General features: G+C 37.8%; 2 protein-coding genes and 1 non-coding gene across 5 annotated transcripts in view; all 3 read left to right on the forward strand.

Moving 5' to 3' along the window:
• The window catches only part of POLE2 (DNA polymerase epsilon 2, accessory subunit), a 28,682-nt gene extending 13,033 nt beyond the window's left edge, over positions 1-15,649 (forward strand). For both annotated transcript variants that reach the window (XM_068530312.1, XM_068530384.1), the window contains exons 8-19: positions 491-547; positions 972-1,020; positions 1,779-1,847; positions 5,817-5,993; positions 6,551-6,640; positions 6,814-6,868; positions 7,586-7,645; positions 7,733-7,810; positions 9,507-9,615; positions 10,463-10,639; positions 12,440-12,507; positions 15,525-15,649. In XM_068530312.1, the coding sequence (XP_068386413.1) occupies positions 491-547; positions 972-1,020; positions 1,779-1,847; positions 5,817-5,993; positions 6,551-6,640; positions 6,814-6,868; positions 7,586-7,645; positions 7,733-7,810; positions 9,507-9,615; positions 10,463-10,639; positions 12,440-12,507; positions 15,525-15,543 (1,008 nt within the window). In that variant the 3' untranslated portion in view covers positions 15,544-15,649. The remainder of the gene's footprint in view (positions 1-490; positions 548-971; positions 1,021-1,778; positions 1,848-5,816; positions 5,994-6,550; positions 6,641-6,813; positions 6,869-7,585; positions 7,646-7,732; positions 7,811-9,506; positions 9,616-10,462; positions 10,640-12,439; positions 12,508-15,524) is intronic.
• Positions 15,650-15,712: 63 nt separating this feature from the next.
• On the forward strand, positions 15,713-15,785 carry TRNAG-GCC (transfer RNA glycine (anticodon GCC)). Its single transcript has one exon. It is a non-coding gene; the product is annotated as a tRNA-Gly (tRNA).
• A 2,809-nt stretch (positions 15,786-18,594) lies between these two features.
• Positions 18,595-25,224, forward strand: DNAAF2 (dynein axonemal assembly factor 2). 2 transcript variants are annotated; one of them, XM_068545689.1, is made up of 3 exons: positions 18,618-20,586; positions 23,617-23,760; positions 24,551-25,224. In XM_068545689.1, exons 1-3 carry the CDS (start codon positions 18,748-18,750, stop codon positions 25,052-25,054), a joined length of 2,487 nt encoding a protein of 828 aa, XP_068401790.1. In that variant the 5' UTR covers positions 18,618-18,747; the 3' UTR covers positions 25,055-25,224. The 2 variants fall into 2 exon arrangements, with proteins under 2 accessions (XP_068401791.1, XP_068401790.1); XM_068545690.1 differs by lacking the exon at positions 23,617-23,760 and having other exon boundaries at positions 18,595-20,586.
• Positions 25,225-26,805: the final 1,581 nt, after the last annotated feature.

The raw sequence follows: 26,805 nt of genomic DNA on the forward strand, positions 1-26,805 counted from the left end.
AAAGTGGCTACCTCAGTCACCAAGTAGCCTTTCCTTTTGCATTTGGTTTCCTGAGTAGACATCAGGGAGGAGTGTCTTATACAGGCCACCAGTTTGCATAGCCTGAAATTAGTCCCCCAGTGACCTCTGGTTGAACAGAGTACTGGGTTTCTAAACAATCAAAGCTGCAGACCATATCCTGCTCCCTGGGAGTTGTTGTTGGCTCTCTGAGACCCCTCTTATGGCAGCCAGCGAGTATCCCTCCGGTCATCTCTTGGTTGGCAGTGGTCATTTTCTAGATACCTATGAGGACTCCAAGTCTCAATTAATTGATTAGTTTGTGGTCACCACACTAGTAAATGGAAAAGCCTAGACTAGGAATTACTGATTTTTTAAAAATCCACTGTACTGTCTACTATATTCTGTTGTCAAAATTGTCAGTATTTTAATTCTTTTGTCATAGTATTCATTTTTACATAAATGTGGACATACTTCTTTTAATTTTTTTTAGGGAAAATTTTTTCTGGAAGATCCTACAGGAACAGTACAACTGGATCTTAGTAAAGCTATATCCTTCACTTTTATTTTTTTAAATCTGTGTTACATGAGTTGGGGAAATTGATCATATATCATTCTCACATTTACCTATTTGGGTTCTTAGTGTAACTTCCATACGGTGGTGTAGGAATCTGGAGACATAATCCTAACCAGAGACAAAAAAACCTGTAATTCCCCCTTATTTGGAGAATCCAGACAAATCACTGAGGAAGTTTATAACATGCTAAGAATGGTCTATACTGTCAATATTACATCTTAGAATCAGATATGGGGATATTTAAACCTAAAGTTTTTTAAGCTATGATCTATTCAGAGTTTTAAATGTGAAGTCTTTGAATTTATTATTTGGAAGTCCTGTGGAGCCCAAAATGTATGTTGACTTTATCACCACCTCAAGCATAGAAGTAGAATTATTTTCCTCAATTATTGTGTACCAGTTCCATAGCGGTTTATACACAGAGTCATGCTTTGTCTTAGCAGAGGGTAAGTCAGTATACTTTTTTCCCTCTCCCCCTCATCATTCTACCGTAAAACCCTTTCTACATTGGTTAAAATGTTAACATGATGTAACTCGGGACAACACTGATTATGAGAGCATATTTTTGACATTAAATAACAGACTCATGGGAGAGGGGTTTCTTTCTGGGGTGATGAAAATATTCTGAAATTAGTGGTGATGGTTGTACAACTTGTGAATATACTAAAAACCACTGAAGTATACACTTTTAAAGGGTTGTATGATATATGAATTATATCTCAATGAAGTTGAAAAAACAGATTGTACATAGAGTCATAAAATGAGACATTTTTAAATCTGTGTACCTTATCTGTCTGTACTCTAACATGTATTGTGAAATAAAAAAGGGAAAAGTTTTAATTCTAAATCTGTTAGGATTTCATGATTTTTTTTTTTTTTTAGAACTGAGACTGTCTGGAATTCCCTGGTGGTCCAGTGGTTAGGACTTGGCTCTTTCACTGCCGTGGCCCCGGGTTCAATCCTTGGTCAGGGAACTAAGATCCCGCAAGCCGCATGGTGTGGCCAAAAAAAAAAAAAAATGAACTGAGACAGTCTCTGAACCTGAAGCTGTTTTGTAGCGCAGTGGGACTGATAATTCTGTTGTTAGTCGACAGGGGATGAGATGATGGCCTAGCGTTACTGCTTTGTGTTCCATAGTTTTGTCCTTTCAAACTAGAAGGAGAATTGGACAAATGAAAGTGATTTGTTACTTATCTTTTTTCAGGTTGGTTTGAAGATCAGGTGTTTCATGTCAATGCCTTTGGATTTCCACCCACTGAACCCTCTAGTACTACTAGGTATAAAAATGTTTGACTTAAACTCTATAGGGATTTTATAATACTGGCAGTAATGAATGTAAGATAGTATATCATATCTCAGTTATTACAAGTCCTCAGGCTTTGTGTCAGAAGGCGAAGAGCAATGGAAAATGAGAGTTAAAGACTGGGCTTTATATGAAACTGAAAACTTCGGGTTGACTCCAGATCGGTTGCAATAGCATCTCTGTACTTTGGCTTTAATGGAAAGACTTCCAGTCTATTGGTCTTATTTATCTATAGGATTGATGAGAAGTTCAACTGAGATAAGAGATAGGAAAACACTTAGAAGAATATAATTCCCATGTTAATAGAAAGTTCTTATTTTTGTATTTTACTGAGTGAAAGTTATAAGAGGCGGGTTATATAGTTCTTTAATATATGCAAAATCATTATAATATTAGAGTGGTTCCAAAAGGGCCTTCTCTGAGAGGAGTGAGTTCCCTGTCACTCAAGGTATTTGAGCAGAGGCTGAATAATGGTGTAGAAGTTGAAGCTGGTGGCCTGTGGGTTGAAAGTAGTCTATAGAAATTTCTTTTTTCCCCTTTGAGGTGTTAAAACACATTTTGAATTAGTTTGCAATATTTAAAAATCAGGAGATTTCTCATAATAGTCTAGATTTCTGAGTTCTCTTGAACAATCAGATCTAGCCATACTTTGTACCTGAATTCTCACCTGGAACATCTATACTGCAGTGATTGCCCACTGTGTGCAATCACTGTGTATGTGTGTGCTCCCTCACTCACACCTAGTCAGCCTCTGCTGGCTGCTGCTTTGATATTTAGTATTACCTTCCTGGAGCCTGTAAGCATCTGGGGGAATTAAATCTTGAGATTCCATGATAATGGTGATGATTTCAAGGAGAAGTATGAGGACTAAGATTTTAGGCCCAGTATGCCTGTATAAATCATGTGCCAAGGCCACATTTGCTGGCTGGGAGTCACTGGCAGGCAGCTTTTGCTGTGCATCTTCTCTTCCTGTTGAAGTACATAATCCGGGGGAAAGTGCTGCTCACGCCACAGAGAATACAAGCCCTCATCAAGCCAGCTCACTTTTAAGTGAATGTTTTTAGTGCTAGTTTGTAGCTAGTTTATATCATTGTAGGAGATTTTTTGGACTATATTTAAGGCATAATTGCTGTTGTTTTGGTGTTTTAGTTTCATACAAGCCTCAAAATTACTACGTCTGAATGAGAGGAGTAATTGAGGAAGCTGGCCATGAGTAGTACCATTCGTTTCAGTTTAGCCAAGAGTTCATCATTGTAATGTCTCAAATAATCTTCCATTTAAATTGTCTCATTTTCTCTAAATTAAACTGCTTTGTGTGTGTTTAGTACACCAATGGACTGGTATGAGGTGTCATAAAGTATGTTAAAGTAAAATAATCATTTTATTCCAGTTAGGATTATAAATTACTTTTCTCTTAAAATACCTCCAAAGTAAAATTCAGAAGGCTGTATTCTGGTGGCAGTCAGTGAATTCAACAATAGATATTTTATTGAGTTCTTTCTATGTGTAAAATACTGTTTTAAGGGTAAATGAGGGACTTCGCTGGTGGCGCAGCGGTTAAGAATCCGCCTGCTAATGCAGGGGACACGGGTTCAAGCCCTGATCCAGGAAGATCCCACATGCCGCAGAGCAACTAAGCCCGTGCGCCACAACTACTGAGCCTGTGCTCTAGAGCCCGCGAGCCACAACTACTGAAGCCTGTGTGTCACAGGCCTAGAGCCTGTGCTCCTCAACAAGAGAAGCCACCGCAATGAGAAGCCCTCGCACTGCAACAAAGAGTAGCCCCTGCTCGCCGCAACTAGAGAAAGCCCACGCACAGCAACGGAAGACCCAACGCAGCCAATCAATCAATCAATCAATCAATAAAATCTATTAAAAAAAAGCATAAATGAATACAAATATGTCCACAACATGGTCCCATCTCAAAAGAATCTGAACTGACCTAATGCCTTCCCACCATTGCCTAGTCTACCATATCAATTTTTTAGGATACAGATTTGCTGGGATTTCATTGCCATGCTGCTCTCTTTCACTGGTACAGGGCATGTGACTTGTGTTTTCTGAGCCCAATGTCTTGTTAGAGTTCCTAGAATTCCTAGAGTATTTCTTGGGAAAATAGGCCTTCCTCTTGCTCCTGTCTTTGCACATTATACAAGTAAGTCCCCTACATACGAATGAGTTCCATTCCGAGAGCACGTTCGTAAATCCAACTTGTTTGTAAGTCCAACAAAGTTAGCCTAGGTACCCAACTAACACAATCATATAGTACTGTACTGTAATTGGTTTATAATATTTTTCACACAAATAATACATAAAAAACAAACACAAAAAATAAAATGTTCTTAATCATACAGTACAGTACCTTGAAAAGTACAGTAGTACAGTACAACGGCTGGCATACAGGGCACGTTTTCATCTTTGAAAGTTCGCAACTTGAAGGTTCATATGTAGGGCACTTCCTGTATTCCATGTACCAAGGATGGAAGGTGTTAGTGAGGCTTTTCTAAGCTTTAATTTCTCAAGAATCAGCTTAATAGGTATTTCTGTCTGTGATGCTCTGGTTTATGTTTGGGTATATAATTGAAATCATCATACAATTATTTCATACAATTTCATCTTATTTCATTCCTCTGATAACCGCAAGATTGTAACCTAACACTGGTACCTGCTATTGGGATGGCCTCAGGAGAGTTACTTAACACTTCTGAACCTGAACCTTGCTTTCTCTTTTGTAAAATAAAGAAAATAGAATCTACCAACATGAGGTTTTTTTTTTGTTTTTGTTTTTGTTTTTAGGATTTAATATTACAATCTGTCTGATATGTACATGTTTTCCTTAGGAACAAGGGTTCAGTATTCCCTAATGCAGTGTTTGCAGTGACTTTATAGGATATAATTACAGCAACCTAACAAGAATCAACTCTAACAAGATATATATATATATATATATATATATATATATATATATATATATATATATATATATATAACATGGAGAGTTTCTTTTTAATGCATGAATATATAGGTCTATATCTATTCCCTTTTTTTGGACACTAAAAATGGATACATACTGTACACTGCTTTGCAACCTGCTTCTTCATTTAATATGCAGTCAACATTTTCCATTACCATGAAATACTTTTTTTAATTACATGATTTGTTACATTCAGCAGTGTATTTTGAGCACATACTATATTGCCAGGCTCTGTGCTAGGTGTTGGGTTGGGGAGATAGACATTAAACTGTCACCCAAATAATTAGCTGATTACAAATTTGATAAGTTCTACAAAAGAGAAGTGCAGGGTCCTACAAGTGTGTGTAATGGGGAAATCTAACTTCTCTTGGGATCCTCAGGGGAGGTTTCTCTGGGGTAGTACATTTAAGCTGGGAACTGCAGGATGGCAGCCAGTGAAGGGTGGGTGGCAAGAGCAGTAGGGGCTGGGAGTGCAGATCACCCCAATTTCCTAGTGACCCTTTTTGCAAGCTTTAGTGTTCCTTCCAGATTTTCCCAATTCTGGGATGTTCGTTAGTCTTTGTAGACATCCTTAATTTCTTAGAACAGATTTCTAGAAGTGAATTGCTTGGTCAAATGGCTAGCACTTTTTTTGAGACTTTTATTATTCAAATTGAGTACCTGTTTCTCCTACTTTCAACTACATAGGAAATTGTGATTTATTTTAATATTTGCTTTAGTAAGTTTTAAAAGGTACAGGTATACTATATCTGTACTTTGTTTACTGCTTCCGTATTGCTTCCTTTCTCATTTTAGAACACTTAAATAAACTTGTTTGTTTTTTGTGCTACAAATAATACATTTTCATGGTCCAATTTACATTGATGGGACAATTACGTCATTAGATAGAAGCTAAATTTGTAGAATATCATAAAAATATCTCCAACAGAATATAGGATAGAAGGTAATAATTGTGCTATAATTACCTAGGGCATACTATGGAAATATTAATTTTTTTGGAGGCCCTTCTAATACATCTGTGAAGACTTCTGCAAAACTAAAACAACTAGAGGATGAGAACAAAGATGCCATGTTTGTGTTTATATCTGATGTTTGGTTGGACCAAGTAGAAGTATTGGAAAAACTTCACACCATGTTTTCTGGTAGGTGTCATTTTTTCTATTCTTTTTTGAACTCTAATGAGAATTCATGTCCTAAAACTAAATTCTTAAAAAAAAAATGTATCTTTTTGAGTAGTCTAGTTTTTAAAAGACATTGATTCAGTGGTGAAATATTTTAAATGAATTCATCTTAAAGACTTACATTTTTACATTTGAAAAATAACTGTGTGTGTGTGTGTGTGTCTGTGTATTCATGATAAATGAGAATTAGTCCTAAGAATAGTACAAGAGTGGAGAACAGCTTAGGCTTTGGAATTTGACAGAACTGGGTTTAAGCTGCAGTCTAATACCTTGGGCAGGTTACTTAATCTCTCTCTCAGTTTACAGGGATGTTGTGAGGATTAATCAAGCCATTGCAGGGCCTTGCACAAAATAAGTGCTCAGTAAATGGGCACTATTATTACTATTTTTTATAATAATGTTATTAAAATAAGGTATTATTCTTTAAATAGTACGGTTTTATTATTTAAAAACTCATGGTTAAAAGATTTTTATATGATTTCTACACTCTATATGTTCATTTCTTCTTCTATTTTTAGGTTATTCACCAGCACCTCCAACCTGTTTTATTCTGTTTGGCAATTTTTCATCTGTACCATATGGAAAAAATCACGTTCAAGCTTTGAAAGGTATTGAGGATCTGTTTAATAAGTGTTTCTACATTTGTATAAACTAAATTGATAAGAAATGATCTATAATATTTTAATTTCATTCAAAATATGTAGAGTTGTAGCTAATCAAATAAAATTTGATTTATGTATATCATATGCAAATTAAATTCAATATCCCTTTAAAATTTTAGATTCCCTAAAAACTTTGGCAGATATAATATGTGAATACCCAAATATTCACCAAAGGTAATGATTTCTATTGCTATATTTTTTATTTAAAGTGTTATTTAAGAAACACAAAAAATGAATCCTAAGTTAAGAAATGGATGGCAGAAAAAGTTGAGAAAATTAGTACAGTTAAGAGATAAAATTAACCTTCTATCATGATAATGTATGTTACACTCTAGTAGAGATTTATAATGAAAAGTATTAAAAGGAAGAGTGATAATTTCCACAGTATTCCAAATTTCTTGGTGACATTACTCTAAGGGTCTAGAGCTACACTCTTCAATATGATAGTCACTGGCCACGTGTATCTCTTTAAATTTAAATTATTTAAGGGAATTCCCTGGCGGTCCAATGGTTAGGACTCGGTGCTTTCACTGCAGGCGAGTTGGGGTGGGGTGTGGTGACCGGGTTCCATTCATGGTTGGGGAACTAAAACAATCCCATAAGCTGCAGGGCGTGGCCAAAAATAAAAAAATAAAATAAATAAAAATAAAATTCAGTCACTCTGGCCACAGTTCAAGCACTCAATAATTGGACAGTACAGGTTTAGAACATTTCTATCATTGCAAAAAGATCTATTGGACGGTATTGGTCTGGAGCCTTTTAGTAGTTCATTTATTAAAATGTATGAAATTTAATTTTTAAAAATTTGTAATTAAAGGCAGTAACTTGGTTTTAGACTACGGGATAGTGGTGCAATATTTTTAGAATGAATTATGTTGAATTTTGCTACAGTAGTCGATTTGTGTTTGTTCCTGGTCCAGAGGATCCTGGATTTGGTTCCATCTTACCAAGGTAAGTTTTATTCAGATATTTGCAACAGTAAAGAAAATTCTGTAAAATTTAAAAATGCATACTATATCACATAAATTGTTTTTATAGGCCACCATTTGCTGAAAGCATCACTAATGAATTCAGACAAAGAGTACCATTTTCAGTTTTTACTACTAATCCTTGCAGGTAAATATTAGTATTTTTGTGTTGCGGTTTTTTCCTTTCATTTAACAATTAACCTATTTCTTGGGAATTCCCTGGTGGTCCAGTGGTTAGGACTCTGCGCTTCCACTGCAGGGGGCATGGGTTTGATCCCTGGTTGGGGAGCTAAGATCCCGCATGCCATGGGGGGCGTGGCCAAAAAAAAACAAAAAAAAAAAAGTGGGAAAAAAATTAACCTGTTTCCTAAAATTTATCTCTGAATTTTGATTGTTATGGGATAAAAATGAAAAGAAAATTTCTTTCTATCTTAGGTTTCTCAAAACTTTAAAAATGTTTTAACTGTATTTAAATAATTCACTAACACTGAATTTAGAAGCTTAAATAATGGATGGAGATTTAAAAATAGATATTCCAATTACACATCCTTTAAGAAAAGTTACAGTGGAAGACTGAAAGGATTACACGTTTACTGTATGTGCTACTCACTGTGACCATAGGCTCTTACTGAGGGAATGCCCTCAGTCGTTGTTTCTCCTCTGTTTTCTACCTACATTCACTCCTTCAGTGACCTTTCCAGTCCAAGGGCTTTAATTACCCTCTGTGTATTGACAACTCCCACATTGATATCTCCAGCTCAAACCTTCTACCAGATTCCACACTTACGTATCTGGTTGTGTACTCATCATCTCCCCTTGGATGTCTAATAGACATCTTCAGATTGCACTTCTGATCTTCTTCCCTCATCAGTCCCCAGCCCTGTTCCGTAGCTTTCCTCATCGTAGTTCCTGACACCTTTATCCTTCCAGTTGTTCAGACCAACCTTTGGGATTCTTCCTCACATGCAAGCTTTTAGGAAGTCCTTCAAAAATTTGAAGAAGGACTTCAAAATATATCCAGAATCTGGCCACCTCTCTATACCTCCTCCTCTACAACCCTCTACCATCTTCTCTAGCCTTGATTACTGTAATAGCCTCCTCATTCTTCTCTAGCTTCTACCCCTGCTCCTCTGTAGTCTGTCCTTAACAATGTCAGAGTGATCCTTTAAACCGTAAGGCATGTCACATCCACCCTACTGGTTCAGAAAGATGGGCCCCTCATGTTATTCCGTAACAGCCCATATCCTTTGCAATGGTAGTCATGGCCTGCATGATCTGGCCCCCAGTTTCCTCCGTGATTTCCTCTCCGACTTTCTTCTCCTCCTCGTTTATTCCAGCCACTCCAGCCTCCTTTTGTTCTTCAAATGTGCCAGGCATGTTTCATCTTAGGGCCTCTGCTCTGCCTGTTCCCTCTGCCTGCAGTATTCTTCCTCTGCATGTCTGCTTGACTCTCTCACCTCCTTCAAGTCTGTGCTCAGAGCAAACTTCATTATGAGCCCTACCTGTTCCAATACTCCTATTTAATACTCTAGCCTTCTAGACCTTCCCTTCCCCTAAATGATTCCTGTTAGCCTTTTTCTTTTTGCCATACACTTAATCATCTTCCAACATACTGTGTAATTATTGTATCTGTTTTTTATTCTCATTCCTAGAATAGTGCCAGACACATATTAAGAGCTCAATAAATGACTGTCAAATGAATGGGTGAATAGATTCTGGTTGAATTTTTTCTGTGGTGAACAATGGGAAGTGGGAATGGCTTTGTACTATAAAACATCTTGCCTTTAAAGTTACCTCATATTTTGTTCTGAGGAAGTCACATTCAACTACTGTTTTTATTTCAGAATTCAGTATTGTACACAAGAAATTATTGTCTTTCGTGAAGACTTAGTGAATAAAATGTGCAGAAACTGTGTCCGTTTTCCCAGTAGCAATTTGGATATTCCTAATCATGTAAGTTGTGTCTTCTTTATTAAGGTATCTTAATTACATGTGGCTTTATATAAAATTTTGTTAAGCCACTTAATCACTTGCCCTTTTGTTGTTTTTATTTATAGTTCAAAATAATTTCAGCACACTTTTGTCAGTAAGGTAATTTTTGTTCCTAAATCAGTGTTTCTCAATTTTCTTACTGACGTATCGCCTAATGGGCAGAAGAAAGCCCCGAAGTAGCAGGAAATTTCTTTGGAGGTTCCTGTTTTGCCTTTAGAACTCATAAATCTTACATTGTACTTCAATATATATATATATTTGTTTAAATAAAATGTTTATGTTTATCACGTTTATTAAGTATTTCCTATGATTTGCCCACATCAGGAGGATGTGTAGTGTTTATCTTGTAGCTTCAAGGTTCCCAGTTGTCAGTCACTGGTTACATGTACCCTCATTTGGAAGTATGGAAGTAGATCATACAGAGCATTTTTAGTATGTATTTTATAACCTTTAAAGTGTATGTAGGCTAAGTTATATTCTTGGCGTTACTCAAGCTGTGGAGTTATTTTTAGATGAACAGAATTAGTAAATGAGTTTATTATACAGCTAAAAATACAATTGCTCCAAAATAACTATTTGGGGGAGTAGCTTTTATGGTGTTGAATGAAAACTCATAAATTTCTCCTAAAATACAGGATAGTTGATTTCATTTTATATCAGTTTTCCCAAGGTTTTGTAATTCAGTTTTCCCAACTGTTTCTCAAATTTTCTAAGTCACTTTGGTAATTAGTATTTAATTTGAAATTCTTTGTTGCTCTTTTAGCTTTTGCAAATGCACTGAAGTTTGTTTTGTGTCATTCTTTTGTAGTTTGTAAAGACTGTCTTATCCCAAGGACACCTGACTCCTCTCCCTCTTTATGTCTGCCCGGTGTATTGGGCGTATGACTATGCTCTGAGAGTGTACCCTGTGCCTGACCTACTTGTCATCGCAGACAAATACGATCCTTTTACTTTGACCAATACCGAATGCCTCTGCATAAACCCTGTAAGAATGTAGTTAACATTATGTAGTCATCATTTGTCAAGATTAGAGTGTTACTTCTTTAAATTTAAAATATATGTTTAATCAGTTACTGTTGGAGTAAAAATATACTATAAATGAAACACTGAATTAATTTGGTATAAACAGAAAGTTCTTAAACTTTCAAAAGAGTATGTGACTATAAAGTAACGTGACTTTTTTCTTAAAAAAGAAAAAGAAAAATGCACCAAAGCTTATAAATCCAGATGAGTATTTTCCCCTTCAAAGTAACTTGCCTTGGGATTCCTTGGGATTCCTTTCTGGAAATTACTTTCAGAGCATGTATTCCGTTCTCTTTAAACATGTTAATGGTACTTGTCCTTTGAGGAGGATTTTTTGTTGTTGTTGTTATTGTTGTTGTTGGAAATTGTCCAAGTCCCCAAAATCTAAGACTGGTAAATGTGGAAATTCTTACTGGGACACAGTTTAATATTTCATTTTTATGCAGAACCTTGAAATTGCTTCAGAATCTTCAAGTTGCTTCTGAATTTCTATACAAGTATGGTTGACTTTTTGAACTTGGGGACTAAATGCTGCATAATGTTGCTTTTTATGTCAAATATCTTCACTAGTGATTTTTAATCTGTATGTTTCCTTGATTCTTGTGAATTTTAAACTTTAGTACTTTTTTATTTCATCTAGGCCATTCCTAGAAACATCATCCCTTACTGCTTTTCTCACACACACATTTATTTTGTCTGGCTTCTGCAACCACAGAACTACTGACATTTTGGACCAGATAATTCTTTGTTTTGGGGCACCATCCTGTGCATTGCAGGGTGTTTAGCAGCACCCCTGACCTCCATCCACTAGATGCCTGTAGCAGCCCCCAGTTGTAACAATCGAAAATGTCCTCAGATACTTGCCAAATGTCTCCTAGGAGACAAAAATTGTCCCTGGTTGGGAGCTACTGCTCTAAGGATGAGCACAGAAAGCTGATTTGGTTTCATTGTTTGAAATTTGTGGCCCTAATTTTTGTAGAATCTTTATTCACATTTCAATATTCTTGTCACAATGAGGCTATTTCCTTATTTAAATTGAACTCTTTGGGCATTCTCATAGTTAATGCTCTATTTGAAACCACTTTATTTCTGAATTTTTCCACTTTTTCATACTGTAAATGAGTAAACAACCAGTTCCTACACCATCATTATATCTTTTTAACCTTATTTATATCTTTTGGGCAAGCCCAAAACTTGGTTTTGACATTGCTTCATCCTTTCTTGATACTTATTCCCATTAATGAATACCTGCAATGGGCCAGACGTTGAGCTAGTGCCAGGGACACAAAGACTGAAAAGACAGAGTCTGCTCAGTAACTTTAGAGTTTAGTAATGGCCAGACAATTGTATGTGTGACTACTGCTCAGTTGTTTTGGGGGCACAATGGCAGGGCATCAAACCCAGATTTTTACTGGGGTGAGGGTCAGGAAAGACTTCTCGAACATGATGTTGGAGTGTCTTATATGCTTATTTAGCATCACCCAGTACTGTTTATTTCTTATACTAAGTAGAACCCCTCCTAAGCATTTCTAGTCACATTTGTTAGCATAACTGTTCTAGTCAACTTGACTTTTTGCTTCAAGTGGAGATATTTTATAGTAATATTTTTTCTCTATAAAGAGCATACAAAAATTTGTCTCATTACTTTATAGTCACATCTTGTAACTTTATTTTTAAGTTAGGAGCAAGGAGTTTGATTTTAAAAATAGGGATTCTTTTTTAAAAGTTGAGTATTCACTTATGGGCATTTTTCTCTCCAAAGGGCTCTTTTCCAAGAAGTGGATTTTCATTCAAAGTTTTTTATCCTTCCAGTAAGATAGTAGAAGATAGGTAAGTGTGCCCTCAGAAACAGCAAGAAACAGCTGTCTCTTGGTGTAATATTGCTAAAATTCAGATGTTCTGTAGGTGTGCTGAAGTTTTTAAAAGTCTACAGTAGCTCGTTGGAAATGTTCTAGGCTGAACTTACTGTGTTCATGCTGGGAGACACAGAATTGTATGTACTTGATGGCACATTTGTATGAAATAGACCAAGAACTGTTTTCTGAGGGAAATCTCAGACTGGCTGTGGAGGTGGGCTAGTTCTTTTACAGGCAGACTCCTGATGACGTTATTATTCCAAGAGGTCAGCCTTGCCGTCCACATGGTTGGTTCTCAAAACCTAGGTAATCTGCCTTAAATTGGCAGCAAAGAATTGTAGGGGAGCTGGGTTGAGTGTGGTGATGGTGAGGGGTTGGAGTTGGGGGGAGGTCTTGGGGAAAAAAGAATAATCACCTGTTGGGTAGTGGTTTTCAGAGGGTGTCCTGTGGACCACGTGCATCAGAATCCTCTGGGGTCCTTGTTAAAAATGTTAAGTTCCAGGATCCCACCCCAAACTTATCAAATGTCTCTCTCTAGTTGTAGGGCCCAGAAATCTGCATTTTTAACAGTTTTCCTTAGATTCAGGCATCCTAACGTGTGATTTCTTGGTTAATTATATTTTGTTTCCCACCTCCAGTTAAGAACAGTAACCAAATACCTCCAGGTTCTCAGAGAATATAACCTTGAACACCAAACCCAATTGTCTTTTTTTACTTTTTGTAATTAACATCTTTATTTAAATAAAAACACAAGTACATGATAAAAATTTCAAACAATGCTTAAAAGTATAAAATTGAAAAGGAAAAACTAGCTCCGTTTCCTAACCCTGAAACCATGATTAACAGCTTCTTATATATATTTCTTGAAAAAAATTTCTGCATTACTTTTGCTGCTCAGTATTCATGGAGGATTAAAGTCCGTTCACTTTGGGATAGTCTAAATTTTATTCTTGGATTCACTCATTTGACGTGTATTTGAATCTTACTGTATTCCAGGCACTGCTTAGTTTTTGGAATATAACCAGACAGATACTCTTATAAAAGTCACTGATATTCCAGCCTCTATTCCATAAGCTGAACATGTGTTTGACTTCACCTAGCCCACAATGAATCCTTAAACAAATTTTTTTTGACTTGGAATGCCTTTAGGTAAAGGCAACGCTCTTACCAGTCTCAACCACTCGCTGTTGTTGACAGTGATTTTGTGACCCCAGGATTAGGTCACCTCTGGCGCATATTTTGTCCACCTTTTTAAAATTTTTTCTTGGCCACGCCATTCAGCTTGTGGGATCTTAGTTCCCCAACCAGGGATTGAACCCAGGCCTTCGGCAGTGAAAGCGCAGAGTCCTAACCACTGGACCACCAGGGAATTCCTATTTTGTCCGCCTTTAGATTGACTTTTACTGAACTGAGATTTGGTATAAATTCACAGACATATAAAACTTATTCTGCTATGAAAACCAATAGTGGGCACTTTCAACAGATCTCAGGACAAGAGAAATCTGTGTCTGTCCCAAGCAACTGTTTATTTTCATCTTGGGGAGACTGTAAATCTACTAATAGACTCTCTTTGTGTTAGCTGCCAGGAAGCACAGCCAAACGTGCAGGCCACCTCTACGGCAGCAGAGGAATTACTAGCATAAATGTTGGCTGCGGCTCTGGCTTCCTCTTCTTTTCTGATCTGTATTTTTCTCTTACCTGAATTTCCTGATTTCCTTACTTTTATCTTTTTATTATATCTATCTTGGCAAACCAGTTAATATTTTTTTAATGAGTTGGGAGATAAGCAAATAAACCACAATAGGAAATTAACCGATTTATTATGATAGCACAAGACACTTGTTACATTTCTTGTAATGTTCCCTGATTGCCATGCAGAATTGTTAATCTAAGTACAGTGCTTAGAATCTAAGCACTGTATACAGACTTCTGTGACAGTTCTAACACACCGTTTTAGTCACTTATGTGCCTGTCCCTCTTAAAAATTTCTAGAACAGTCCTTGACTTGCAGTTGACATTCACTGTTAAGTTGAAATAGTTGGTCCCTTTATCATCTGTGGAGTCAGATGCTGAGAACCCTTGACATAATTTCCAAACTATAATTTAGTAGTGATAATTTGAGGAATTTTTTCAGTGCTGGATCAAACAGGTTGATGTATGGTTTTTTTGTTTTTTTTGAGAGAGAGAAAAAATTTTCATGATATAGTGAAATAATTTGGTTTTACTGCTACTTAGTTTCTCCCAAAAAGAATTTTTTTTCTTAGAATATTTGTGAAATCATATTGTAGAGTTAACCACAGAAATGTAGCCAAAGTAGATAAGGTTTAACCCTGTTTCAACATGTGCTCTCAAATACATTTGTTTTATTTAAAAACACAATGTTGGTGATGTAGGGGAGAAACGCCCATTCTCACACAGAGTTGGTCAGAATAAAAAATGGTAAAAACTTTTTTCTTAAGACCTCAACTGCATATATCAGCAATTCCATTTCTAGGAATTTATCCGACAGGTATACTTGGGTTTATGCATAAAATTGGGTACAGCTCTTTTTACTGTAGTTTTTATAATTGCAAAACAAATAGCTTAAATGTTTATCTATTTAAAAGTTATTCAGAACTTTTCTAATTTATATTAAATTTCAAAGCCATAGAGGAAGGGATTAGTTAAAAATTATAAATATGTGTTTATTACTAATTGAAAAAAGGGGTAGAATAGTGTTCATTGTATTCTACCACTTGTGTGTTTTTAAAGCATTTACCCCACACACATGCTTGTATATGATTAGACAATCTTTATAAGGATATACTGTTGCTTCTGGAGAGCAGAAATAGAGGGTGAGACAGACTTATTTTTCACTGTGTCCCCTTTTGAATTTGGAACAATATGCATGTATTGACCTATTTTTAAAATTAACTAAAACTAAATATTAAGAAATGTACAATAACTTAGGTTTCCAAAATGTTTAATTTTATGAATATTTTCTTTTTTCAGCAAACTCCAAGGGTTTTGAGATTCTTAAAGACCATCTGAAGAAACAGAATTCATCAATTTTCTGCTTAATTTTATATTTTATGTAATTTTGATATTAAGTTACAATAAAATTATGGTAAACTTTAGGATGTTCTGCTTAAATTTCTATTTTATGAAATTTTGATATTAAAGTAAACACGATGGGGGCTTCCCTGGTGGTCCAGTGGTTAAGACTCCGTGCTGCCAATGCAGGGGGCCCGGGTTCAATCCCTGGTCAGGGAACTAGATCCCGCACGTGGCAACTAAACGCACACCGCCGTGAAGATCCTGCACGCGGTAACGAAGATCCCACATGCCGCAACTAAGACGCGGCACAGCCAAATAAATAAGTAAATATTTTTAAAATAAATAAAATAAAATAAACATGATGGTATACTTTACAAAGCTTTATAGGAAAAATATTTTCTGCATAATCTTTTAGGAAAAATATGAAAATGTGTAAAAATATATAATCCAAGTATACATTAGTTTAAAAATTTAAGTTTCATTATTTCTGTACTAGTTACACGCTAATGTTCACCATAAGAGTCTTAATAGTATATTCAAGAATTGCAAATTGTTTAAATTTCAAGTCACAGAATCTATTCTAATGATAGTGAAAACCTTTGTTTCAGGATATTACTATGATATTCATTACATAATTACCTTTTGGCACTGAAAATTTAAAAACACACTGTCCCCAGAGTTTTTACATTTAAAAGGAATAATACTCACTTTGAAGCAGACTGTTTTGCTATTTTGGGTATAATAACTCAACACCATGCACTTATCTATTAGTTTATGGGGGGGGGGGGGACTATGATGATGGCCCAGAAATGAATCTGAACGACAGGAAGTTGTTAAACGTACAAAGAGTATTTCAAATGTAGGAATAACTTTTTTTTTTTATAAATTTATTTATTTATTTTTGGCTGCGTTGGGTCTTCATTGCTGTGCACGGGCTTTCTCTAGTTGCGGCAAGCGGACGTACTCTTTGTTGCAGTGCGTCGGCTTCTAATTGCGGTGGCTTAGGCTCTAGGCACTTGGGCTTCAGTAGTTGTGGCACGCAGGCTTCAGTAGTTGTGGCTCGCGGGCTCTAGAGCGCAGGCTCAGTAGTCGTGGCGCGTGGGCTTAGTTGCTCCACGGCATGTGGGACCTTCCCGGACCAGGGATCGAACCTGTGTCCCCTGCATTGGCAGGCGGATTCTTAGCCACTGCGCCACCAGGGAAGTCCCAGGAATAATCTTAATATTACAGAAAGCCTGGAATGGAAGATATTTCTTTCAAAGCTTTTTGGGGAAGAGATACTGATAAAAAAATAAAAATGACACCGAAAGAAAATTCCTCAAGAAATGTAATCTGAATGTTGTGATAAGTGAATTCTGGTTAAGGATGAAGTGGCAATTTGAGATGTGGTTTAAGGATGTAAAATTTCAGAGTATTAGAAGAGGTCTGATGTTAGAAGAGCAAGATTGAGCTTTAATTTCAAGAATAGCCTGGAAATTTTGACTAAAGGTGAAATCAAGGCTTAAGTTCAAAAACTACTAGATTACTTGGGAAAATTTACAATTTGGGCCTTGAAAGTGAAATAGAAACTGCAAGGTTGTTGGTCCAGTTACAAGAACCATAGAGCTAAATATGAAAGATTTCTTTAGGAACACATTTAATGCCTAAAAAGATAGGGTACGTTTACGGGTTAGCAAGGTGACGTAAGATGAAGCAGAGCAGTTAACTATGTACGAGCCGATAAGTTGCCAGAATCAGGCAATAATTATTAGAATAAGACAGGAACTAGAATCAGGTGGAGGTGGACATTGTCTGGAAAGAGGTCTGAAAAATGGGCTAGCAGAGGAACAGCACTGCAAGGGTATCCAGAGCTAATACTGTGGGGCACAGAGAAGTGGTGTGCTCCCCGACTTGGTGTTTTATCAGCTGAAGCACGGCTGACCGCACCGCAGAAATCTGGGTATGAGGCACCGTCATGTGACATTATGCCTTAGGGGCCAGGTAGATCACACAAGACGGGAGTAGGCTGAGATTTCTCTGCTGTGAGAAAAGCCAACACTTGGTTTCAGTGTGGGGAAACCACAGGAAGTGCCAGTGCATGTGATGAGGTAGGAGAGAAACCTGGATGGTGTCTCGACATTGAGGTAATGCCAACATTGTGTTAAATGTTGCTGAGAGTTGCAACAAAATGAGAACAGAAAAGTGATCACTGGATTTAACAACTACCAATTAATAACTACCCCAATCAATAAATATTCTTCTATAATATCTATTTGAATGGCTGCATAGAATCCCATTGCATGGCTGTACCAAAATCTGCTCAACCAGTCCCACTGTTGAATTCTTAGCTTCTTCCCAAACTTTTAGAATCATGATGTTTCTTGAGCATGCTCTCAAAGTTGGAATTGCTGGATCAAAAAAAGTATGCACGTTCTAAAGGCTTTTTATACAGCTACCAAACTACTCTCTAGAAAGGTTTTATTAATATAATTCTACCACCCCAAGGAAATAGAGTAATTGTTTTTAAAAAAAAGCCTTTTCCATTTTGATAGGTGATATGTAGTATCTTATATTTGCATTTTTATTATTAACGAAGTCATATGTTTACTGATCATTGGCTATTTATGAATAGCCTGCCCATAATATCTCTTGCACCAAATGAGAGTTGTAAACAGGGCAAATTGGTGAAATATCTAGAAGACTGAAATGCTGGTTTAGCGAAGTGAATAAAGCATATAAAGTTGTTAGAATCACAGCTTGTGAATGTATTAGCTTTGTAACTTTCGTCAGGTAACTTCTCAGGTCCCATCTTCTTATCTGTGAAATGGGGATTAGGTCTACCTTGAAGTGTTGTGAACAATGGATAACGTACATGATGCTGTTAATTATGACAATTATTCAGATGGTTATTTTGCAGAGGTAACTGCACCATGGCACAGGAATCTAAAAAATGCATAATGTTGGTTTGAAGAAACTAAGGCTATTTCTGATATTTCCGTCACCCCTATTCCTGCCCCTCCTCCCGGGTGTTGGTGGTGTCACTATGGCAACGAGCACACGCTGCCCGAGGCTCAGTTCTCTGGCGGTTACAGACCTCCACCGCCTCACTCTCCGCAGACCAGCGACTCTACGACGCGTTCCTCCCACTCGGCCTCAGATTCATCTCCCTTGGCCCCTGGGCAAGGAGCCGAGGGGCAGCATGGCCAAGGCGGCAGCCTCTTCGCCGCTGGAAGACTTGGACCTGAGCGGAGAGGAGGTCCAGCAGCTCACCTCCGCCTTCCAGGACCCGGAGTTCCGGCGAATGTTCTCCGAGTACGCCGAGGAGATTACGGACCCCGAGAACCGGCGGCGCTACGAGGAGGAGATCACGGCCCTGGAGCGTGAGCGCGGAGTGGAGGTGAGGTTCGTGCACCCGGAACCGGGCCACGTGTTGCGCACCAGCCTGGATGGGACCCGGCGCTGCTTCGTGAACGTGTGCAGCAACGCGCTGGTGTGCGCGCCCAGCAGCCGGCCCGGCTCCAGGGGCGCGGCATCCGGCAGCCAGTGGTCCCTGCCCTACAGCCTGGCGCCAGGCCGCGAGTACGCTGGCGGCCGCGGAAGCCGCTACACCGTCTACGACGTGGTCTTCCACCCAGACGCGCTCGCGCTGGCCCGACGCCATGAGCGCTTCCGCCAGATGCTGGACGCCACGGCCCTGGAGGCCGTGGAGAAGCAGTTCGGCGTGAAGTTGGACCGCAGGAATGCCAAGATCCTGAAGGTCAAGTACAAGGGGACCCCGGAGGCCGCCGTGCTACGCACGCCCCTGCCCGAGGGCTCCCCGGCCCGGCCCGATGGGGAGCCGGAGAGCCCTCTCCCCGATTTCCCCTACCCCTACCGGTACCCGGAGGCCCCCGGGAGCTCTGCGATCCCCAGGCCCCAGGCGCCCTCCCCTCCGGAGGCCGTCCTGCAGCCCGCCCCCACCGAGCCTAGCTACAGCGTGGTGCAGCGCCACCACGTGGACCTCCAGGATTACCGCTGCTCTCGGGACTCGGCCCCTAGTACTGTGCCCCAGGAGCTGGTGGTCACCATCGAGCTGCCGCTGCTGCGCTCGGCCGAGCAGGCGGCGCTGGAAGTGACGGGAAAGCTGCTGTGCCTCGACTCGAGGAAACCCGACTACCGGCTGCGGCTCTCGCTCCCGTACCCGGTGGATGACAGCTGCGGCAAGGCTCAATTCAACAAGGCCCGGCGGCAGCTGGTGGTCACGCTACCTGTGGCGCTGACCGCCACGCGCCCGGAGCCCGCCGCGACCCCGGAAGAGGCCGCCGACCGGCCCGGAACTGACGGCGCGCCCTGCGCTTCCGCTCACCAGGGGCAGGCGGGCCCGGTGCGGGTTGGTGGGGCGGACGGAGGCTCGGATCCCAGCCGAACCGGGACTGCAGACGCCGGAATCACCACCCCGGACGCCGACGGGGAGGAGCGCGTCTCAGAACCCGAGGAGCGGGATTTCAGCGGGCAAGAGAGATCAACAGCAGGCATCCGGGAGGAGCCGCCTCCCGGAGCTGGAAACTCACCTGGGGACGGTGGCGGAGGCGCTCCTAGTACTTCATCCGGGGACCTTGACAGGGGCTCTTCTGCAGGAAGAGTGAGTGCGCGCCGAACTCTCGGCGTGGAGGCGCTGGAGGCCCGGGAAGGCACCCGCAGGGAGCCAGCTGATGGAGCCATGGGTGCTCCCGGTACCGACCGCGGGGAACCTCTGTGTCCGCCTTTTCAGTGTAATCAGGATGAAGAATCCCTGACTCTGCTCATTCAAGTGCCTCGCATCCAGCCTCAAAGTCTTCAAGGGGAAGTGACTCCCCTCTGGTACAAATTGTCCTTCTCCACCCAAGACTTAGTTTATTATTCCTTCTTTTTGCAATTTACTCCAGGGAATAAGCTGAATACCAAAGAACCAGTGGTTAGCATTTCTTCAAACAATGCAGTGATAGAACTGGCCAAATCTCCAGAGTGCCATGGACAGTGGAGAGAGTGGTATTATGGTTTAAACAACGATTCTTTGGAGGTAACAGTTCTTTCTAGAGTCCTAATATTTGAAATATTCTGTTCCGCTTACTATCACAGGCACACTCTCAGTTTATCCTAAACAAAGGATTTTCCATTATAACTTCTCTCCTGATGACTTGAAATTGATGCACTTGATGAAAGATGTTAAGTACACATTAAACGCATATTGAAGAAAACGAAAAAAACTTAACGCATCCTCTCTGGTGGATGGGTTTCAAATCTTCACAGTTGCCCTTGAGAAGGGCTGTAACTTTAGTCATATTCTCAAAGGGGTTGTGACACAAATAGGTTTAAGAGGTATTCTATTATGGCCATATTTTAAGTTGGTAAATAGCTTTTTCCAACCTTAGAAAGTAAATAATAGTTTACTTCCGGAGAGCAAAAGTAACTCAGCCTGTGCCACAGTTCTTTTGTAGGAAAACCAACTCGCAGGTGTGAATCTAAATCCCTTGCCCTCTCGGCCATATGGTACTGCTTAATTTCAGTCGCTGATATTGGTGGGTTTGTCTTCTGGTGGGCCTTATATTACATTGAAATTACCTCTTTTTGCATCTGTTTTAATCTGTTCCCTGCTAGTACTTGGCACAATGGCTGGCATTTAACAAAGTGTAATATAAGCCTCTGTTGGTACCAACATCACATCAGCTACATCTCTTTTGGGCAAAAACTGGGGCTGCGCATTATCAAGTTTACCTAGGATATCATTTTGTAGTTGCTACTATACCTTTCAGATTATTGAGGATCTTGAGATTCAATATTCCAGTACTATTGGCAAATACTGGAAAGAAAAAAAAGTTTGACGTTCTATAGAACTTTTTAAACTCATAAGTGAACAATTAATTGGTATTTTTGATTGAGGTTTGTATCAATGTTACATGTAAATTTTTTTAGCTCTTTTAAGATATTCAAGGGTTAAATTCCCAAATTCATAACACTAGTTGCACAGATTATATATTAAAAATTAAGTTTGGGGCCTGCCAGGAAATTTTACTTCTTCCTGTGTTTTTCTAGAAATTTGCTAATAAGTTAAATTTTTATTTTATGAGGTGTATCTTCTGTGAGAAGTGGTTAATTTGAAACCCTCCAAAAATGGTAAATAGCCAGGGCTAGGTAAGATACTTTGTGAGAATATACAATATGAAATTGACTATCTGTTTATGTCATCAGAAGGGGGAAATTTAGGAAAGGGCAGTCGTTTTCCTGTAATTGTTTTAATAAATGTGAAAATAACTCACAATGTGGGATAAAAGCTATATGGACAAGCATTTGAGAGAATACTAAAGAATATATTTTCATCTGATTTTCCAGTATGTGAACATTATTTTAGCAAGAAACTAAGACCAAAATGGGATCAGGGCAACTGTGTTTTATATCTTTGAAGCTGGAATAGATTTATAATTACTTAATTAATCATCACATTTGCTGAGGCTGATGGAACCATAATGTTCAATTTTTTTTCTTTACATTTTACTGGACCAGGCTGTAAGTATTAAAGTGAATTTTTAAAAAAAATCACAGGAGTGTTTTGTGGGTAGACATATAATGATTACATTAATATATGCATTATATGAAAATAATTATAGAGACTAATTTGTGGCTGTCAAGGTCAGAATTTGATACTTTACACATAAACAAGCAGAAAATAAATTTCTATAAGCCTTAAATATTCACTGGGAATTTTCCTAGAGCATTAGGACCACTGAATTCAGTATCTTTTATAGTAAAATCAGTCATTAGACTGAGAAGGCAAGTTTATGCAAATCCTTTGTATTTTAATCATAACCAGTTCCATTATAAATATTATTCTTCCCTGAGGTAACTAAACTATTTGGTGTATTTTTTTGCAGTTAACGTGTAAGTCTTTTGCAGAGACATGCACCTTAGAAATGCTTTTGATTTGGTGGGGTGGGGGGAGCGGAATGTTTCTGCAGTACAGTGTTATTCTAGATCTTCAAATAACAGCAAGGCAAAGTCCTCCAAATGTAAAGTTTTTCTTTCACCAAAGTTCACTTGTTTAGTAGGTGTTCACAGTTTAAATAGTGTTTAATAGAAGGGAAATTGAAACTTGTCTCTTTCTGATCCCCCCACCCAATCTGGACCAAATAATGAATTGTGTTTATTTGTAATTAATTTGTTTACATTCAAGTACAGAGGAAAATACTTTTATTTGGAGCAACGGTGAACTGATTTTAAGAATTTTAAATATAGTTGTTCCTTCAAAGCCCTAACTATATACCTATGTTCACTTGACGTATTTGAATATGAACAAATTGCTTTGTGTTTGGGATTCTGGTGGAAATGATTTTTGCATATCCTATAGTTTGGAAATCTACCTCATTCCTTTTTTTTTTTTTTAATTGTATTTAAATATAGTTGATTTACAGTGTTGTGTTTCCTTATTTTTAAAAAAAAATTTTATTGAAGTATAGTTGATTTACAGTTTCCTTATTCTTATATAAAGCTATATGCTAGTGTTGCAGTGATTATCGCAGTGCTTAAAAATGGAATATACTTCTGTTAGATAAAATATTACACTTGGCTCTTACCTAGCCAAGAACTAAAAGGCAAACTGGTCACACAAAATTTAAATAGATCCTGTCTGTGTATCTTTTGCTGACTCATTAGGAAGTGTTCTAAAATTAAATTACATTTTCTAGCTTGGACTGCATTTATAACTCTAGAGGTGATGTTATTCTTACAAAATAGACGAAAAAAAAAAAAAGGAAGATAATTTGTAAATAAGATTACCTGGAGGGAAAACATACCTCAGATTTAATAGAGACCTAGAAAAGGAACTAAGACTTTTTTCTTTTAGGGTCTTTTCCTATATATGTATGTACTCTTGCTGTTCTTATTGCTCTGTACAATACTCAGTTTTCTTTTGCCAAAACAGCATAGGAATAACATTAAAATAAACATTTTAAAAGTGCAATTCTGAACTGTGTGAGAACTTTTATGAGCTGTTTTTAGATACAACTCTGTCAAGTATGACCAATAAGGTAGAATATTTTTTCTCTTTTTATTTTAGGAAAGGTTATTTGTCAGTGAAGAAAACGTTAATGAGTTTCTTGAAGAGGTCCTGAGCCCTCCATTCAAACAGATAATGCCCCTAACCCCACCATTAATTGAAGTTCTTCAGGTTACTGATAGTAAGATTGAAATACATGCAAAGGTAAGGATTTTGGTGGGCTCTATAGAGTAGTGATTTGGGACAAGGTTGAAGCCTAACAACTTAGTTCTTGGTTTTCTTTATATCATAACTTTAAACTAAATGGACATGATGGCTGGGAAGAGTGATGTTAAGAGGAATAAAGACTTTTTTATATGTATTTTACTATTAAACATCTGCAGTTCATTTTCACTTATGTTATCTCCTTTAATCCCAAAATAACTGTCCAGTGAGGAATAGAGAGAAACTAACATTTGGGAATTATGAATATTAGTCCAGGGACAAACAGCTTTTTTTTTGACTCTCAAACCATGGGAACTATGTCATCCAGTTTGTTCATTCTTTCTAGTTGAACTTAAGTTTGGTTATTTTTATAGTCTTCAGTATTGGACACAAATGAGTAACTAGCACAATTGACTTGTAATGTGAATTCAGGGGAAAGAGGCTCTAAAGAATCACAGAAATACAAGAAAATTCAAGAAATTCAAGAATGCCCTTATAAGAATGACTGCTAATGGGTTTTATAGGCCATGTTAAAAGGTTTGTAGGCCAGGATTATTTTATCCTGAAAGAGATGGTCAATGAAAGTATTTAATCAGAGAATCAATGCCAGGTTTGCATGATTAAAATATGACTGGCAGCATTTGGAGAATGACTTTGAGGGGGAAGCCAGAGGGCCTATCTGTAAGTCTACTGGGTCATTCCTTCACAACTTAAAAAAGTTTCCAGCGGGTACAATTTACTTTTCTATTTGTTTCAAAGAATTATTAATTTGCTGTTTCTCTTGACATAGTTGCAAGAATGTAGTAACTCTGAGCAGCTTCATGAGAAGGAAGGAAGAGTCAATGAAGGAAGTCATCTAACTGAAAAAGAAAGTCTAGAACATGCTACTACCTCAGCTGATTCCAATTCATCTGTAGCAGTCAAAGTACTAGAAACAGACAGTTGTGGTTCAGTTGCATGCATGCAACAAGGGGCCCTTGATGTTTCTCAAAAGCCGTTTGCAAAGTCTCAGCAACCTGAGTCAAAAATGGAACCTGAATTTACAAAAGACAAAAGTGCTGTTCACTCAAATGACGAAAAAGATAATTTAAAAGAACCAGTAATAACTGAAGAGAAAGAATTAGATGGAGATCACCCATCTTCATTACTGAACAAAACTGCAGTTCACAATACACCTGGTTTTGACAACATAAAGGAAACCAATATGCAGGATGGTAGTGTGCAGATTATTAAAGATCATGTGACTCATTGCTCATTCAGTTTTCAGAATTCTTTGCTTTATGACTTGGATTAATTCTGTATCATCTTAGAATTTAAAGGTTGAGTAAAAACTTATGGACTAAAAATAGATTCTGTTTACTATCTTAAAACCAAAGGTATTCAAGAAAGTATAAAATTAAAATTTGCAATTTTTATTCTCATGGGGAAACTGAAGCTATTTTTTTGCGTGTAGAGAGTTTATACAAAGCTTCCTTAATTATGGAAATAAGTTTTGTGATTCTTCTGATGTATATTTTTTCTAATAGTTAAACATTTAGTTTTAATACAACCTATTTATATTTACTTCTGTGTTGTTTTTGGCTTCTTTTGCCATTACTTTAATAAAGTTTCAAAATAAATATTCATTAAGTTGTGTCTGTCACAAAGTAATTCTAAAGAATGCAATTAACTAGAAGCACACTAGAGTGCATGTGTTGGGGGGAGGAGAATCTCAAAACTACGCATTTATAAGTCTCACTAAATAGGATGTGCTTATGCTTGTCATAGAGATTCTGAGAGGAAAGAACTTTACTAACCAATATTAAACGATCCAAACAATACAAAGACACTGAAATTTAGTATTTTTGCTTCAACTCTGTATTTTACTCTTCTCATATGTAAGTCACCATGTATATATATACGTGTGTATACATATATAAATAACAGGTTATTAATGACCTTGAAAATTCAAAATTTTAAAAGAATTATTTGGAAATTATTCAAACATCCCTTGGTTTTATAGAATTAATTTACAAATTTTAGAACAGGACAATTAAAATGACCTAAGAATTTGCTCCAATAGGAAAACTGTCTTCATTATATTATTACATGAAAACAACAACAAAAGCTAGTGTTTTCTAATCAATTTCTTTTATAACACCTAAAAGAGGGCAGCAGATAATTTATCTAACAGTGGCTAAGTTATGAATTTTGTGGCATAGTATTTTTATTTGAGGCCAGGAGAAAATCTCAATAGATTTTTTTTTTTCCTCAGAAAAAATTTTAGGACAACATGAAAGACAATATAGAAAGGAAAATATTTGTTGATCTAATCGCTGACCCCAAGGCCTTGAGCTGATCTATTTCTGTTCCAAAAACAGCTACTAATTCAAACCTCTGGCCTTACCTTAGTCCTGGAAACTACTGAATTTCTTTAGTCCTTTGAACTAGGGAGATCAGGTCAGAGCACCAAAAACTGGTACAAAGCCTAGCAGTTCATTCTGATTTACATTTATAACCCCAGTAAAACCTGGAACCAGAGGGCTGAGGGCAGTATAAAGGTAGCTCATAAAGCAAGAGAACTATTTGCTCCATTGTAGATGACCATATACATTTTTCAACCATAATAGGAATCTTAATTTGATGGAATAATAGTTTTGAGACTGTCCATTAGGTACACAGTTTTCTTAGATTGAAATAACTATTGCAGTACCTACACAGAAAGTAGTCTATCTTTGTGGTTGAATACAATTATATACTGTTAAGGGGAACTTCCATGTTAAATATGGAGTAAATTTTAAGCCTGCTTCCTATTATTTACTGTGTCTGTCCTTTTAAAAAGTATGATTTCTGTTAAAATAAAGCTGGCACTAGAACATGTTTCACTTTGGCAGGACTGAACTTTGTATCATTTCTGGCTGTACTTCACTTACACAGCAGCTTTTTACTGCTCATTATCTATGCCTGACTAATTTGAAAGCCAGTTTCTTCCAAAGGGATGCACTGTCAAGAGCTGGGTTTTCTTTATTTCAAACTCAGTTATACAATGTACAGATAATATGTAAT

This window comes from Eschrichtius robustus, chromosome 1 (assembly GCF_028021215.1).
Source record: "Eschrichtius robustus isolate mEscRob2 chromosome 1, mEscRob2.pri, whole genome shotgun sequence".
Classification (NCBI taxonomy): Eukaryota; Metazoa; Chordata; class Mammalia; order Artiodactyla; family Eschrichtiidae; genus Eschrichtius; species Eschrichtius robustus.

Excerpts from the sequence above, each read along its gene's own strand:
- DNAAF2 (XM_068545689.1), top strand. The coding sequence starts at position 18,748 with ATGGCCAAGGCGGCAGCCTCTTCGCCGCTGGAAGACTTGGACCTGAGC. Across the intron at positions 20,587-23,616 it reads TAAACAACGATTCTTTGGAG|GAAAGGTTATTTGTCAGTGA; the intron begins GTAACAGTTCTT and ends TTTTTATTTTAG. Across the intron at positions 23,761-24,550 it reads AGATTGAAATACATGCAAAG|TTGCAAGAATGTAGTAACTC; the intron begins GTAAGGATTTTG and ends CTCTTGACATAG.